The following is a 17,587-nucleotide window of genomic DNA, read 5'->3' on the forward strand; positions in this document are numbered from 1 at the left end:
CTCTCTAGTGACTGATAATAGAGAGATGAGTGCTACTGAATCTCATCTCCACAGTGATGTGTTTTTTCTTCTTTTCTCCAAGTTAAGGTTTGCTGTACATCTGGGCACATAAGAGTGGCAGAGCATGCTTCATAGAACCAAATCTCAACAGCTTTGGAGAAAGGATCTCTACCTCTGTGCAGCCCAGCAGGGTTTGGACTCAACTCACCTGTCTGCTTGTAGGTGAAACACTACATCCTGCACATGGGGATGGCAACACATCCAAAATACCAGTAACCCCAAATTTATACCCACTGCTCTTCCAGGCAGGTGTGAAACAATGCCTCAGAAAACACATATCACTATTAGAGTGATGACAGTATTTGAGAGTCTAATGTCCCAGGCAGGATCCCAGACCTGTCCATATCCTGCTTGTAATGCCTGCTTCCATAAGCTCTTGGTGTAGTTCCAGTTACAGGAACACACACAGACTTCTAGCAAAGAAATAATCAGGACAAACACTGCAGCTGTGCTCTGACACACAACCTCAAATGTTTGCTTGGCTAAGTGCTCCACTCTGATTAATGTTAGACAAAAATAGGAGCATTTTGATCTTTTTCATAAAGGCTGCACACATTGCATTTATTTTTCATTGCTTATAATTGCATGCAGCATAGTTAATTGTCTCATATTGCCAAGGGGAAAAGGAGAGGTACCCTCTCAGACGCTAACATTTTATTCTTGCTCCAGTGGGTGTCTGACATGCAAATAATTACAGACAAAGTGCAGCAAGATGAAATTCCCAGGCATGAGGCAGAGTAAGGCCTTGAGTATAGACTCAGAAGGAAAACTATCATGTGTGAAGCAAAGGTACCTGGTCTCCAAATCTCTTCAGGGCAGACTCTCAGCATCACACTCAGCTTATTGTATCAATATTTGAAAGTCAGCGTAAATACTCTTAACAGATTATTAAACTACTGTGACAAAAGCTTAATTATTTGAGTATTAGGAAGATAATTAAACAGGGTATTCCAGTGATGGAGGAAGAAGAGTAGGCAGAATGAATGAATAAAAGGCAGAAAGATGCATAGCAATGGGACATAAAATATTCAATATACACATGAGTAACTAAGGTGGTGTTTTCTTTTTTAAAATAAATTTTTTCAAAAATTGCAAATATATTTAGGGAGGTTTCCTGCAAATTTATTTAAATTTAGAAAATGGTGCAGTCTTTTTACTAGCTATGATCAGCATTAAAATAAAAATCAGTATCTTTCTACAGCTAGCACTCAAAATATCTACAAAAAACCATGAAATGGTGACATTTTAAAGATATCTATTCCACATCTCTGAAAACTGCATTGCTTATTAGATATTCTGCTGTACTGCATGAAGTTCTTTTATATCAAATTTTATGACTGAATTTTTACTACTTATATGCCAGTGTCACAGTGAACTTTAGTAGCATAGCTCAAGTGTGAGAGAGAAATATATTCTAGAATTAATAAAAATCTTCACTTCTTTGTTAATGCCTTGAAAACTCAATCAAGCTTCTCTTCAAACTCAAAAAGAACATTTTATGCATTTTGTTCTCTCACACATGGAAAAAAACCCTCATATAATGATATGTATTTTCACACAAGCAGACACTGAAATAAAACCTATCAGAAAAACAATCTGTTCTTCAGAGAACATGTCAGTGTGAGGAACAACATATCTATTATTGTAGTTAATTATTATTATTATTTCATAGTAGGAAATCAAGTTTTTGGTGAAAGATCAACACCTAAGTGATTTTAGCTATGAAAAGCAGAAAAAAGTGGAAGACACTGTGAGTGTTTCAAATTCCTGGTATTCCTTAAATTGAACTTATTTCAGACTCCATTTCTTACAAAGCACCACAATTCCTCTTCTCTATGTGCTACACCATGGCAGCCTCTCAAATACAATGTATTACTCCTGAGAGAGGAGCAAAAGAGCTTCATGTACCTGTACAATAACTTCCTGGAGGCACTGCTGTGGCACTACAAAATACAAATATACCAGAGTTTGGACAAAACATTTGAAATTTTGCCTGAAGGGGGCCTGGGGATCACTTTTCATGCACTACACTTTTCAAATAAAATTTCTATTTTCTGATAAAAAGCATCTGCACTCTGATGTGCAAATACATGATTTTGTCTTTTAAACAAAAGTAAAACCTTGTTACATTAATTATTTTTGTATTTGTTCCCAGAGATCCTTTTTACTTATATGTGTTTTAATTTACCACTTCACACACTTGAAACCAGATTATATTTGCTTTTCCACAGCTGCTTCTCAGGTTAGCCACTACTTTTTTTTCTCCTTAGTGGATTTCACATAGCACTCTGTGGCTACCTCCACCAAGCACACCCCGTGTAAGTTAAGTCCTGATTTCACAAGAATCAAGGCTGGTTTTATCACTTTCCTGAAAGGAGTCCTCTCCTCACAGAAAATGGTATGAATAAATTAATAACTTCAGAAACTGACCTCCTGCTTATCAGACTTGGCACTCAATTTGGCACAAAACCAGATGAAAATCTGAATGTTTTGAGGGTGGAAGCAACACTCAACAAATAGATGTTTCTCTGAGCTCTTTGCATAAAGGATAGTGTCAATTTGTCCTTTCCACAAGCAAAACCCAAACCAAACAAATCCAATAATGCCCTTTAAATTAATCACTGAAATATTTTTGCTTATGGGTATTAAATACAGTTGGATGTCATTTGTTTATCCATGTCTGAAGATTAATGCCTACATCTAAACAAAGGTCTTCCTCAATAAGCTATGAGGCAAGTCACACATCAAACAAATGCTCTATGTATGGACCAATTTAAAAAAGATTAAAATAATTTCCTACTAAAGGTGATAGTGCAGCAGCTGGGTCCTTCAAGGTGTAGTAAAGGCAGACTCACATGTAAATGACAAATAACTATTTGGATTATAACATTACAAAACTATTTTTCTTCCTGGCTACTTCTAAAAGTGTGCTAAACAAACCCTTGCTCGATGGTGTTCTAGCAGTGTGAGCCATCATAAATTGCTAATCTCTAGGTAGCCATTTCCATATTTTTTGTAACAGCTGGTAGAACAGTGGTGCCGTTAAATATAATTTATTCTCATATGATCCCCTATTGGTATGTTTTTCTCTTGCACATTAATGGAAACTCTGGCAGGATCTGAGCCTCAGTAGCTCAGATATTCAGTACAGATTTTCAGGAATACCGTACATTTGGGGAAAAGAATACTATCATCACCAGATGGCAAGGAAACTCATAAGGAATGGGCCCATGACACAGGCTTCCATCAGGAACAGTTTTGAGGCCTGTGCAGGACATATAATTAATAATCCAAAGGAATACATTTTAGTTGCTATCTCACCCTTGAGCCATATCCAAAAATGCTTTACTGGGTAAAATAATGTACACTCACGATAAACTAAAAAACACCAGCACAAGGGGACATACCTAACAGTTGAAGGCAAGATGTACTGCCTATATTTGGCTGAATTAAAGATACAGAGTTTGGTAATTAGTGTAATGAACTGATTCTTGACACCTCAGGGACCTGCTACAGTCAGCTCTCTGCAGGCAGCTCTTCCCAGTTGTTGACAAATGTAGTCATGAGGCAGATATCCAAGACAACTCTGTACAGGCCAGGTCACCTCTGGCAGGGGTTATTTATAAGCTCACAGGCTCTCTGGAGTTGTCTGCACTGCTTCTCAGGGAATGGATTCAGTGTGGGATAGTGGTTGAACAAACAAAACCTGTCAAATCCGGGCTCGTCAGGGTTTCTCTGCCCTTTCAGTTTTATCACCCTGGCTCTGGCATAGCTTAGCACAAATATAGCTCATCCAAGCAGGGCTTCATTCACTTCCATTTGGCTTTGCTCCTCCTCAAACAAAGCTCAATGTACTCATTATACCTCTGGGAGACAAAGTGGGTCTGACAATTGTAATATCCACCCTCTACTTTGTTCCCCTTCTTATTGTGTCCTGTGGTTTTCCTTATTCTTTTAGTGCCCCAAAGCCACGATACAGAGGTGAATGCATGTTACTTTGAAATGGCAAGACTCAAAGGTTTAGTTCCTCAGCGAAGAAGACTGTTCTGGAAGACAAAAGAGGAGGATACTCCTCCAGTTTGAACAATAATACTGCATAATAGAAATAAAAGATGGCCAATCTAATTGGCTAATTGTTTGAAGCAACACCATCCACCATACTTTGCTGAGATGCGTGAGCTTCTTGTACAAAATGATTTCCGAAGATGCTTATCTTCTGTACAAAATAAAAAGCTGCGAAGTCCTCCAAATTCACAAGGTTTCCAGGTGAATACCGTCAGCATGGCTTGGTTTTATGACTGGCTTCAGTCAAGGGTCTGCATTTGAAGTGGAAAATGGATTCCAGATAGAGAGACCAAAGTAGCAAAAGGACTTCAGGACAGTCATGTGCTTCACCTCAGCATGAAAGAGCTTCCTCCCACTTAAATGCAAGGTTTGGTTAGAAGTAAGACCTTAACTGCCAAGGCAAGAGAGTTTTGCTTGAGATGAAAGACAACCTGGGAGAGGTATTTGAAGATCCAAAAGATCTCATAACACTATCCTGTAGTGTATTTCAGTAATGCTTTATTCTTTAGGCCAGTTTAACACATTTCCCCAGTCAAGAATGCATTTTTGTTTGAAACAAGGTGTATATTTTGAAAGATATATCTCATCTATATAGAACTTGTCCCAATGTTTAACCATTGTCAGTGTGGGGGAAGAGAAAGACAGAAACAAAGAATTAACATTTTCTGAACTAGGTGTAGCTTCAGCTTGAAGCCACTGGATTTTTATGTATGTTTCCACCCACTAGCAAGTGCTTTCAGCAGTCAGAAATACTTCCTTTTTTTGGCAGCATGCAGCCAAGGCATGTCTAACACTTCTTCTGATTCCTTGCTTGGGTCAACAAGAAGGGTGAAGTTGCAGGTGCCTCTGCTTCCTCATCAGAGATCTGCCATTCTCCAGAAAACACCATGAAGATGCTCCACTATTCTGAAATGACAGATTTCACTGTCATCCTACTGTGGAGTTTGGAAGCATCATGAGCCATATGGAAAAAGATACTTATCTGTACAATGCTTTAATAAAAACAAAGGTGAAAAATATAAAAGCCTTCCTGATCTAGAATGCTTAATTATAGATTCCTATTCATCTGGCCAGGGGGACTAACTTGATGTCAAGTTAGAGCCCAAAAATAGCAGCTGGCTCAGGTGTCTGCTCAGATATAATTTAAAAGTCAGCATGCCTGGAAGTGCATATTGTGCACTGCCATATTGCTGCTCCTGGCACAGGACTTTGTCATGTCTACTTTCCATTGTTTATAATTCCTTTTGCTGCTTCTTCTTCACTCAAGATTTAGTCTAGGGAAAACAAATCAAAGCAAAATCCTAGGACTGTCTCCTCTTCAGGAGGATGCTTCAGATGCTCTGAAGAGTTCCTACCTTGGAGCAGCATGATTTATCTAAAAGCAGCAAAAATGATTTTCTGGTTTTCCACTCTGCAGCACCCATTTTATTTCATGCTGAGGCAAATAAATGCATCTACTGCTGTCTTGCTCCTTCCACTATAATGTATAGCAGGTTAAAGTCACAGTTCAGATCTCAGCAGGTTTCAGATTCGAATGCTCGTTATATATCAGGGGGTCAGTGTTCTAGCAGGGAAACACAAAAGCAATCTTCAAGAGGCATGAAAATTCTTATGTTTAGAAACCCTTCATAAAGGTCAGGGTTTTTTTAGCTTTTATAAAGCCAACCTTCAGCTTAGAATAAAATTTTCTCATGGATTAAAAACCTAAGCAACTGAATCCCCAAACCAACAAACAGTAGGCAGTTTAGTGGAGGTAACTTGTAAGCATATTCTGTTATTATCATGAAATTAGGAGAAACAAGTAGCTCTCTGAGCTGCCAAGCTTACAATGCATGATTTCCAACATCTTTCTCCCATGAGGGTTTTCCAAAATCTAATAAAAGCGTACGCTTCCTTAACTTCCTTCTTGTGGGCATTAATTGGCTTTTTCCTCTCAGCCTGGCATAAATTTTCATAGAATGTGTAATTTGTAATACTTTTGAGACTTCTCCTTCTCTGTCCAAGATGTTTGAAATATGTCTGCTTGTTCAAAATCACTGGGGGGTGTGTGGTGGGAAATGGAGATAAACACTCACACCATAACTTGTTTAGGTTTCATTTCCCGAGGAAACTCAGCTGAAATATTAAAAAACTGCATTTAGCTTTTACCTTGCATTGGTTTGTACAACCTAGTGCTGTGGTGCACTGCAGTCTAAGACTGCAACCCCAGTGTCTGCCAGCATAACACCCTGCTCTGCTTGAGCAGTGAAAAATGGAACGTGGATTATGAAGAGAGCCAAGCACCAGTAAAAACAGATGCTCGTGATGCTCATGTGCAAACCTCCTCAAAAGCGCATCTGATAACCAGACATTAAAAAAAAGACAGGTTATCATGACAGCCAGGCTATTCAATACTAATCACATTCATAAGCCAATATTTACATAAACATCTTCCTGAAGAAATCATACAGCTGTAATTTTTGAAAGTGAATAGTGACCCCAGGGATTCAAAGGGTCTAAGCAAATAATCACACTGTCTAGAAATCAATCACACAAAAAAAAAGCCCAGCACTTACAGTGACAAGTAATTTCTGATTTTTTTTTTTAAGACACCTTACCATTCCATTCTACTCATTTTAAGTGAAGGTTTCACAGGGCTAATTCAGACAGTGTTTCAAACACAGCAGCCTATGACAGCAAGACATTTCTTGTCTACTTCCATTATTCATAATTTCTGAACTACTCAAGGTTAAAATATCTTTTTTTTTTTTTTCAGATAAAGGACAACAGATCCTATCAGTGAGTGGTCTAGAAGGCAGACTGAGTGAGCAGAATTTTCACATGTATGTTCACCAACTAGCTCTTGGTGGCTGGAGTGTCTCTGAAAGTGCAGAGAATGACAGAAGATTTTGAGGTGGTCTTCCCAGATTCATGCAGCATCAGAGCATAACAAAGGTCAGAACCCAAGGAAAGCTTTGAATTTTCATGCTGTGACTCTAAAACTTCCTATGGAGACTGAATCAGAACCTACAGAAGCCAAACAGCTCTTCCTATTGACCTTAAAAATCTAGAGATCCAATGTAAAAGAAGGTTAAGGCACATTATACTGTTTCATAAGAAAACTATGAGATTGTTTAGTAGTACATATTTCTTGTTTAGCTATATCTGAATTTTGCTCTCTAGGCCTCAATTTTCTGCTCTGATGTACACCTATGAGAAAAGCTCATAGAGCCTTTATTCATGCAGTGCTCCAGTTGAACCAAACTTTTAAGCAAATAAAATTACCTGATTTGGCATTCAACAAAAAAGATTTTTTTGAAGACCACCCATCCCAGCAACCTGCTTCAGCCAGATGTCTTTGTTCAAAATAGGAATTTAAGGTGAAATCAGAAGTCCAAATTCTAGTTTCATTTTCATTCTTATCAGATTATACTCAAGCCATTCAAGCTTCCTGAACTGTGAAGCAGGAAAGATTTAAGTCTTCTTGCCCTACCTCCTATCCCTAACTCTTCACACAGACACTGCTATACACATGTTAAAATTATTACCATTCTTCTCTATCTGCATCACAGTTGCAAAAATATCTCATATCCAGACAACTTTCTTCCAATCCACAGGCACACTGTTGAATGCCTGGAAGCGATCCTCCCCAGTAAAGATGCTTTTCATTGGCACGGCCAACCCACCAAGCAAATGGCACTCCATCTGGATGAAAGGGAAAAAAGAGAGGGGAAAAGAGAAAGAGAAAGAGAACTTGATAAGCACACTGGATTCTCCCGAGAATGGAGGTGGACATGTTAGACAATACTCAAGGAAAAGATGCAAACTGCAAAGTAATAAACCACAAATTTTGCCCCAAGCGCCACTTTATGGAATACATGTTGAGAAAGCAGTGATTCTGTTGTAATCCCATTTGGTTGGAGATGCAGCTGTTCCCTTAGGGCTCACGTGCCAGTTACTCACGGGAACCTTGGCCCCTTTCAGCTGCAAAGACTTTGGAATGGTGAAGCCAACACCAGTGTCTGCACCAGCTGTGTCCAGTGGTTTTTGTGTGACACTGGGGGGTAGATCTGATCACTGAAGGAAACTGAAAACAATTCTCCTGTCACAACTCACACCGCACAGATTGTACTGTACCACACAGTATTGGACAAGGACCTCTTGTAGTGTCAGCTGGTTTTGCAGGAGTCTCTAGCTCTTGATCAGGATTTCTTACCTTAAGAGTCTGACATAAAGAACAAAAATCTAAAGAAATAACACACTAACTGATATATTACTAAGAACTTAACACAGTTCCTCTCAAAACTAAGACTAAAATTTTTCTTGGTTTCTCAGGGAGCAAGATTAGGAATTTTAATGTGTTGTCCACAGGTGGAATTTGCAAATGTAAAGCTCGATAAGATATTAAAACAGGTAGGACATAAGTGGGAAAAAAATATTTCCCTGCTTGGGAATCAATTTATCTCTGGGAATCAATTTATTTTCTACCTACAGGAGCTTTAAGATTTATGTATTTATATAAACCAAGACAGTTTTTTTGTTCACATTTCAGAATCCATTATGCATTAAGCATTAAGTATTAATAGTCAGATAGAGTAAGCAGAATCTGATGTAATGAAATTCACAGATGACCATTTTCTACGACTGACTTTGTCTTCCAGCTCAGCTAACTTTTTCATTGACTCCTTAATCCTTAAATCAAGAAATGTAATCAGTTATACACACAGGTAGATGGCAAAATTTAACAAAACTGACATATCAAGATTTTTTGATCAAAGGAGCTTGGAAAAATAAACTGTATGGCTAATGAAGAAAGATGCATCAATTTATTCTTCTGTTTTTCTAACATTACTAGTAGGGAGTATTTCTCATTATACAAGGCAAGAAAATCTAAATTATGAAATGCAATCAAGGTTAACTGTAGAATGTAGGAGACTAATTAAAATGAGTTTTAGAATCACTTGGCAAAATTAATTCATATTTATTTTTCTTCTAAGCTTAGACTGCTGAACTGTAAATTCATGAAAAAAGGAAAATAAAAATAGGAAGAGCAATTCCATTCTCATGATACCAACAATTAAGACATGACGAATTTGACCAATGCCCAGAGGTACTCATTAGAAAAACACAATCCAAGTACATCTAAGGATTCATCTTACAAAAATGTACACATTCATTTTAGACCTCCTATTATTGTCAACACATTTGTATTTTCTTTCTTTTCTATTCAGCTGATCTTCTTACAGAAGTTGATTGCTGCAGCCAGTGAAACAGCCAGAATATTACTGGGGAATTACTCAGTAAAGCTTGGAATAGTAATGTTAATTGAATAAAAGGGTGATTTGTCTAGGAGTAGAAATAGATATACAGAAGTGCTTAATCTAATTTTAAAAGTGCCCATTCTGGAAAAAAAAAAAAAAATTAGATAAAGATAAATTCTTCAGGCCAACAGCAAATAATGGTGTTCATTAATCAAATACAATCTGTGTCAGTTTCCTTTGGTGGAAGCCATTATATACTTAAACATAACAGTGAAATAAGCAATCCTTTGTGTGTATTAAGAATAAGTAATTTCCTGACGTCTTTTTCAGATCTGTTGTTATTTGTTTCATTGAGCAATACCAAGCAAACACATGCACATTCAGATTTATGGTATAGACTGGAGAAGTGGTAGAAGCACCACAGTTTGAGTCATTTACAACTAAATTAAATACAGTGCTAAAAAATAGAGCAGTCAACATTGTAAGAAACAATCTCAGATCGACAATGGAACAGGCTATAAAAAAACAGTGTATTTTCCAATATTCTATTTATTAGGCAGAGTTCTGCCACCTTTACCCAAGACAAGTTGATTTTTTTCACTAACTAGTCCCCTAGAAATCAATTGTAGTATTAAGGAAAATTATGCCCTGATTCTTCAAAACTCTTTTCCACATGCTTAGTTTTTAACACATGAGAAATCAGAGCTTTTCAGCAAAGCTCTTCCAAATCTACAGTACTTCATCAACACTTGCAGAGTTTAGGAATTCTGAAACTTACATTGTATGTCATATACCTGTAATGTTGAAGTAAAGCAATACTTCACAAACAATGCCAATCCATCTGAGTTCTTTACAGAAAGTTTACACCATTATACCTTGGCAGAGCTGGAGCATGTCTTTCACTGAGATTGAGTTTGGCCAGCTTGTGTTGATTAAAATTCTTTCTTCTGACTCTGTAGATTTGTTGCAGAATCTTCACTTCTGTAATCATGGTACTACAATTTTTTCGAAGCATTATCAATTTTCCACCACCTCAAAATGAATTAATTTCCCTTCTCTGGTGAAGCCACAGACCAAATCAATGACATTAAGCAAGGATTTAAAATGACCCCATCACCTTATGGTAACATAAGTCAGTAGAATTCTACTTTAATATTTCTAAGCTAAGAAGACCATTAATAAGAAGTGCTACTAATTCTTCATTATGTGCTTACACTGCTCCTAGGAATGCATCATTTAGTAAAAAATGTTGTCAAAAGCCTACTGCACAATTAAAAGTATTCTTTTCAATGCATTTTCTTCTGTTTATAATGGAAAAAAAATCCTCTCTAAGAAAAAAAATTTAATGTTCTCTTTGAACTCCATGCTATGTGAAAAAATATCCCAAACCAAGCAAAACAAGCAAGTGCCAAGTGAATAAATTTACCAATGGTAGAACAGTGATGAGTTTATTTCCAGTCATTTTCTTCTACACTGCTTAAACTGTCTTAGGAAGATTTCAATTTTGATAGCAAAATCTTCAAAAAGGCAATTTTTGGGTTGTATTTCCTGCAGTGGACAGATGACAGTAATGTCATTGTCTGGAAGCCTCTAGAAACAGCTGTGATATTTACACTGCTGTTTTTTACCATAATTTAATACAGTATTATAATAAATATAACATAAGCATAATATAATAATATGACTAATATAATGATAAAAATATATAATTATAATGAATTATAAAATAGTATAAAAGAACTGAGCAGGCAGACCATATCATGTATCAAACCAAGTACTCCTTTGTGCTGTTGGGCACAGACTATATAAGGTACTGCTGGCACAGATCTTCTGAAAGAATAAGGGATATCATCTTCTGTGTATTCTCTATTCAACAGCTGGGTGTGTGCACCCAAAGAGCCAAGTAAGACTCTGGAAACCCTGACACATACAATACTGCAGTACATGGACAAGAACTCAGTTTGTGTCCATCCAGCAAGGCAGGGAGGGTCAGGCTCCTCTCTGCTGTCAGTTCTCCAGCTGATTTCCCATATCTGCTCCACCAGTGTGCTTACCTCAGCTGCTCATTGCCAGCTCCCTGTATGGAATCTGCCTCAGCAGCAGCAATGCTTCACCAGCACCGTATTCTTCACCAGCACAGAGGCTGAGGACTATGGAGAGCATAACAGACACGTGGAACTGGTTTCCAGAGATCCTTAGGAGATGCAGCATGAGATCAAATTCACCTGCATTGCGTATCTGCCTCTTCTAGGGACAAGAATGGCTGAATATGTAGTTGGTGTCCTTCTACCAGCTTAAAAGAAACTCTTTTCTTAAATCTCCCTTATACTGACAGTTCCCTCATTTTCATATTAAGAGGCATTGAAATTTGTTGCAATACAAGTTATTTTCAAAGGTTTAGGTTTGCTTATGTTTTAAATGGCATTTTTTCAAAAATTATTTGCTTAGGCACTCAGAAGCTGAAGGAGTGGCAGAAGCAGCATATTCCAACAGCATTTATATACATTCTATATATATCACTGTGTGTATAAACTCCAAGCAAATTCTGTGGACTCAGTTTGCCTTTATACAGGCAGAAAGTCTTAGTACTGACTTTTATGTTTATATAGTGTGACTTAAAACAAAGCCATGCATTTTTAGAAGTATTATATTTAAAATATTTGTAAAGATTTGTATGCATGATTTGTCAGTTTGTTCTTGCTATGGCAACAAACAAAAGTCTAATTATGGAAACATAGCAAGATAAATTGGATCCTGTGTTAAACTCCTGTGCTGTATAAGCCTAAAGTCTGACACAGCACATACCCCTAAGACAGCCAAGGTTTTTGGGGTACCCAAGTTATTGAAATAGGTCAGTTAAAGGTCTTTTTCACCACTACTTCAGGTCAATCTATTTGCATTTGTCTTTTGAAAGACTGAAAGCATATTGTATTCAAACAACATTGTCTTGGCAAACTTCACGTTCATTTTGTCCTCCAAATTCAAACCAAGTTAAGCAGAACTGAATTTGTAAAATCTTACATCTATAAATTTTACCAATGAAAATGTAAACTAATTTACATCTATGCTGTTTTCCCTTAAAAGGAAAGATTCACATATCAAGAGGTAGTGAAAATTAGGAAAATACTGATTGCAGAATTGCATAGAGAAATCAAAGCCAATTCTTTGAAATCTCACTCAAAACCATTAAATATCTGTTTGCACTAACCACCTCAACAGTATCAAATCCTGCAAATGGCTCACCTGATACATTGAATAATATGTGAAACAAGCAGTTAGCAGATTTTTTTCATGCAGATGTCTGTATATTTACACACGCCTATGAAGCAATTTCAACCGAGTAACTGAATTCAGAGGCTGTCAGAGTACAAATTACCATCTCAGATAATAATTTTTTTAAAAGGCTCTTGAATAAATGGACAAAGCAGTGAGAAGGGAAAACTGACTTAATATTTTTGCAAGGGTTTACCAAGATCTTGTTTGCTCACACCAAATTTTTTCCCATCATAACATTTTTACAGCCTTTTATATTGGAATTTTTAACATTCAATTGACATAAAACCAAATTCTTCCCGTTTGGCCTTTCTACAGGGAAAAAAAATACAGTTTTGATAAACCAAATAAAAAGTATTTAAAATAATTCTGGACAAAACCAGGAAAAATTGGAGAAATATTCCATACTTAGTTGAAAACACATAATTAATACCTTCTTAGAGGCTGTTTGTTCAGTGAAGAAGTCTGTGGTATTAATGACTCAGGATCTGTATTGGTTTAAACAACATCTCCCACCACAGGGAAAATAAACTGATAACTCAAAGCAGGGTGAGCTCAGGCTGTGCTGCATTAACCACAACATGCTGCTCGTTCTCTGAAGGGGATGCTGAGATTTAACAGTGAAAATGCTGCTCTTTGCTTTACAACCCTCAGTGAGGGTCTCGTGGCTCTGGCCCTGCCACGTGGAAGCAACACCCACCCCCCGAGATGTCAGGCTCTCTGCACCTCACAAACAACCCTGCTTTTAAGTCAAGATCAGGTTACCTTGGGAAAAAATATGTAATATGGACCAGGAAAAAATGAGAATCCCCAATGGCATGGTTCCTTTGAACATTATTTACTCAGTGAGGCACCGAGTCTCCCAATTGGTTTTGTACCACACTACTCTGCTTCCATGGGGACACACACCATGTTTTAGGCCTGTCTCATCTTTTTTCAGTACAGACATAATGACTATCTAATACTTCCTTCCTTTACTTTAAACCTTCCCCATGGTAATCATATCAGTTTCACAGTCCTTTTTCTCTCTTAAAACTATAACCCACATATCACTGCCCTAATTTTCAGAGATGACAAACATGGTTGTGTTGGAAATCACAGTCACTTTTTGTATTGTGTACCAACTGTGCCAGCCAACATTGCTAAGAATCTCACTGAATTTGATTAAAATTTCTGGTCAGGTTCTGTCATTATTCCAATCAGCCATCCAAAAGTGAAGTAGTCCTGCAAATGCCAGTGGAACTACCCAATGGGCAAGACCACAAAGTTTGCTGCTCATTCTAAAATTATTTTGTTAAGTGTGGTTAGGAAAAGGGAGGAAAAGGCAGTGCTTTGCTGACATTCTGTTTCTTGTTATACAGCTTTGCTGCCAAGGTGCACTGCTTTCACAGAGTCCCAGGCTGAAGTAATTGCTTTAAAAAAAAACAAAGGAAAAACCACATAGTAGCATTTGTCTGCTTCTCTTAAGCAGAGAAACTGCTCTCCCTGTAGAGCAGCTGTTACCACAGTGTGCTCTGTTCTTCTGCAGTTGTTAAGATACTCTCATAGATGAGAATGGGCAGAAAGAAGGTAAATAAACATGGACCTTTGCTTCTTCTACATTTAACAGGAGCCTAATGAGCCAAACTGCTGAGCTGCAATGACAGAGTTAATGCCACTGCACATTTGGAGTGCTTCAGCAAAAGCAAAATCATCATCAAGCCTTTAAGAGACAGATTTGAGGATGAGCATAAGGATTCCAAACCCAAATACTTTTAGATGCTGAGGAACATTAAATCTACATTCAAACTACAATTTTGTGCCTTATGAATGTCCCAGCTGAAGGCCTAAGAAGGCTGAAAATCATTATGAGTACTTGCATTCTCCTCTGCCAGCCCAGGCTGGGTTTTTTTCTCAATAAATTTCTGGTCAAGTAACAAGTTTCCTGAAAGATGCAAGTGGGACTCCAGCCAACAACAGAAACTATGTGAACAGCTGAAGGCATGCAGGGTGGGAAGGACAAGCAACAACAAATAAACAATCCAAAGAAGATTATAGCTTTTAGGGACAAATGACAAAACAGGAAATGGCATCTTAGAATCCTCAGCAGTTTTGATGAAAATGAACTGGATATTCTACCCTGCTGAAACAAAAAAATTATCTAATTTCCTTTATTTTCTGCATTCGAGCTCACCTTCACTTCAAAATTCTCCCTCATGCTTTCAATTCCTTTTCCTCTTCCTCATTCCCCTTTTCCCATTTTCTCTGTTTAGCCTAAATCCTCCAGGTAAATTCAGATAAACAAGCCTGACACTGCCTTAACAGATAAGCCTATGACCTTGATGCATGTCCTGCCACATCCTTACTCTGTACTGGGACCAGAAACCCATCAATGCTCTGGATGCAATTGCAAGTGAATAATGACCATGGATAAGCCACAGTGGGCTCCAACACAATCCTGCCTGGGCCAGAGGAGCAGCTCCTGCTCAGCAGATGTCTGGAGTTTTTCCCCTGTGTCACAGGTATACCCAGTAGGAATAACGGCAGTAAGATGAACCCATCATTTCTTGTCCTCACACTGCTCAACCATCTCTTCTGTGTTCCTTCTCATCCTCATTACCAGCATCCTCTCACCCATTTCCACTGGAATGCCACCTCGTGAGGCAGCTCAATACAGTGCCCAGGAAATGGTCTTTCATTCTTAATCAGCTCTTCTGCAGAAGTATAAAAATGGTTAGTGAGAACAAATAGTAGCAAGTGCTGAATTAACAGATTAATAAAGAGAAGATAAACCAGATTATGTGATTCCAGTTCTTGTGAAAGTGCTATGGGACACTGAATGATCATGTTTGATTTTGGGGCTCTCTGCACCTGCAGCAGATCAGCACTCCTCAGTGGTTCTCTAGGGCCCGAGGAAGACAACAGGAGTGACATTTGCAGCCACCTTGTAGTCAGACAGTAACACAGCCACTCTCTCTGTGTCCTACTGAAGTCTTATCCACATTATTTTATGAGCTAACTGGATGAGGTACCCACATGGAATGGAGAAAAGCATGGAAGAGATGAGTGAGTTTATAAGTTTAGACAGATCATATGCTCTTCAAAGCTTTCTTTTTAAAGCATTTTATAATGGATGTGAAAGAGCCACAGGGAAAGGCCACAGGAAAGAGAGCACTGAACTAATGCACCTTATAAAATACTGCAAGGTGGGAGTAGTAGTTTATCACAGCAGTTTTTGCTCTTAAATGCTATTTAAGTTTTCATAGATGAAAGCACTTTCAGAGGCTAGAAATAAGATTGCAGAGGACAGAGGGGAATAGTTGAAGCATCAATGACTATGAATGATGCAGCAAACCGTAAACCAATCATTTCACCACAAGTAAACTTGGTATTCAACTATTGTTCATGGAAATGTTGAAGTGAGAAAACTTTTACAGAACAGTAAAGCTACATTATAAGTAACTGTCCCAGGAAAGACCTCTAGGAAGAAACACTTTGTAGCTTATTCATTTCCTTTTATTTTCCAGGAATAATAATGGACAGATCCAGCAGCCAGCATAGAAGCCTCCAGCTCCAGTGAAATCAGGGTAGCTGTGCAGATTTGCACTCACCGAGCATCAGGCTGTTCACGGGAAGACTGAACATCTGAGGCTGGACAGGACCTCTGGAGACAGTTTAGTCCAGTCTCCTGCTTCTAACTGTTCTGAAACAGATCCAAGATGTAAGAATTCCTTAGAAAAACTCTGTGGCTGTTACTGAGGGCAAAAACACCATCTGCAGGTATGCAGCAAGTGATATGCAGGCCTGAAGGACCTATTTTTAAAGGTGGTAAAAAAAAAGAAGTTATATATTTGATCCATTTACTCTCGAATTATCCATCATGACAGCTCAAACCATTGGGACTGGGCATGGATGAAGAGTAATGACTTTAACTGCAGCACTTTGTACCTTGTGCACTCCACCTGGTGCAACAATGGAGTCCCCAGTTCTGCACAGCTCCCAGGCTCAGGTGCTCTCATCTGCCTACCAGCCCGAGCCTTTCACCAAGAAAGCCCAAAAAACCCCAGGGAAACAGCCTGGCCTGCTAGTGGTCTGTAAGTCAGAGTATAACTCAGAGCAGATAGCTTGTTTATGAACACAAGCCAGCTGGAGTAAAGTTGAGTTGAATTAATCAAGGATTAATTCAATTCTTGCTAGAAATCATGGACAATTGGCTGGATTGCACCCACAATGAGATATAACTGGATAAACTAGAAGAAGAAAATAGATAAAAAGGGGACATTTGGGACATCTAATAGGAGACTGGATGAGTTACAGAAAAACATGCTGTGGAAAGCAATCTTTGCTTAGTCCTTTGGGAGAAACTACATGCACTAATAACAGTTCTTCCCCACTCCTTTATTTTGAAAAGTGTCTGAGTAAAAATGGAATTAACTTACTCGACAGAAATGTTTCCTGTATATGCAGTTTTAACTACCAGCATTAATAATGAGAAAATGACCCTTAGTATTACTTGTTTTACCCCTGCTCATATTGCACCAATACAGTCACTAGTGGCTCAGATGGACTGTCCTCAGATTTGACAACCCTCCACAAAAGACAGATTAATTTTGTTCTCATTGCACTTGCAATGGCAGCTTCTAGGAATAATAAAATCTAGATTCAGGTATAGATAATCTTTATTAGCACTATTGATTCATGAGGCAACAAGAACACACCTTGTCCTTCAGCTCCCAGGTTAATACAGCACAGCTGACAGTTCAAGAATAACATCTATTTACATGGGGTGAATCTGACCAGAAAGTCATTAGGACAATGTCATTTCCACAGTGTGCCTTTTGGAGTGTAACCATTGGCTGGCTCCTCTAAGTGGCTGATAATGACTACTGAATTTCATGGCTCAGATTGATCTTAAAGAAATAAGAAAATATCATCAGTAAATATGCTGAATATCTGAACTGGAGTAAAAA

The 17,587-nt window shown here is 38.1% G+C and overlaps 1 protein-coding gene across 1 annotated transcript in view; it reads right to left on the reverse strand.

Moving 5' to 3' along the window:
* The window catches only part of CNTNAP5 (contactin associated protein family member 5), a 200,544-nt gene that overhangs the window by 44,811 nt on the left and 138,146 nt on the right, over positions 1–17,587 (reverse strand). The window contains exon 14 of the mRNA XM_053983157.1: positions 7,653–7,809. Within this exon, the coding sequence (XP_053839132.1) occupies positions 7,653–7,809 (157 nt within the window). The remainder of the gene's footprint in view (positions 1–7,652; positions 7,810–17,587) is intronic.

The sequence above is a fragment of the Vidua macroura genome, chromosome 7 (assembly GCF_024509145.1).
Source record: "Vidua macroura isolate BioBank_ID:100142 chromosome 7, ASM2450914v1, whole genome shotgun sequence".
NCBI classification, from domain to species: Eukaryota; Metazoa; Chordata; class Aves; order Passeriformes; family Viduidae; genus Vidua; species Vidua macroura.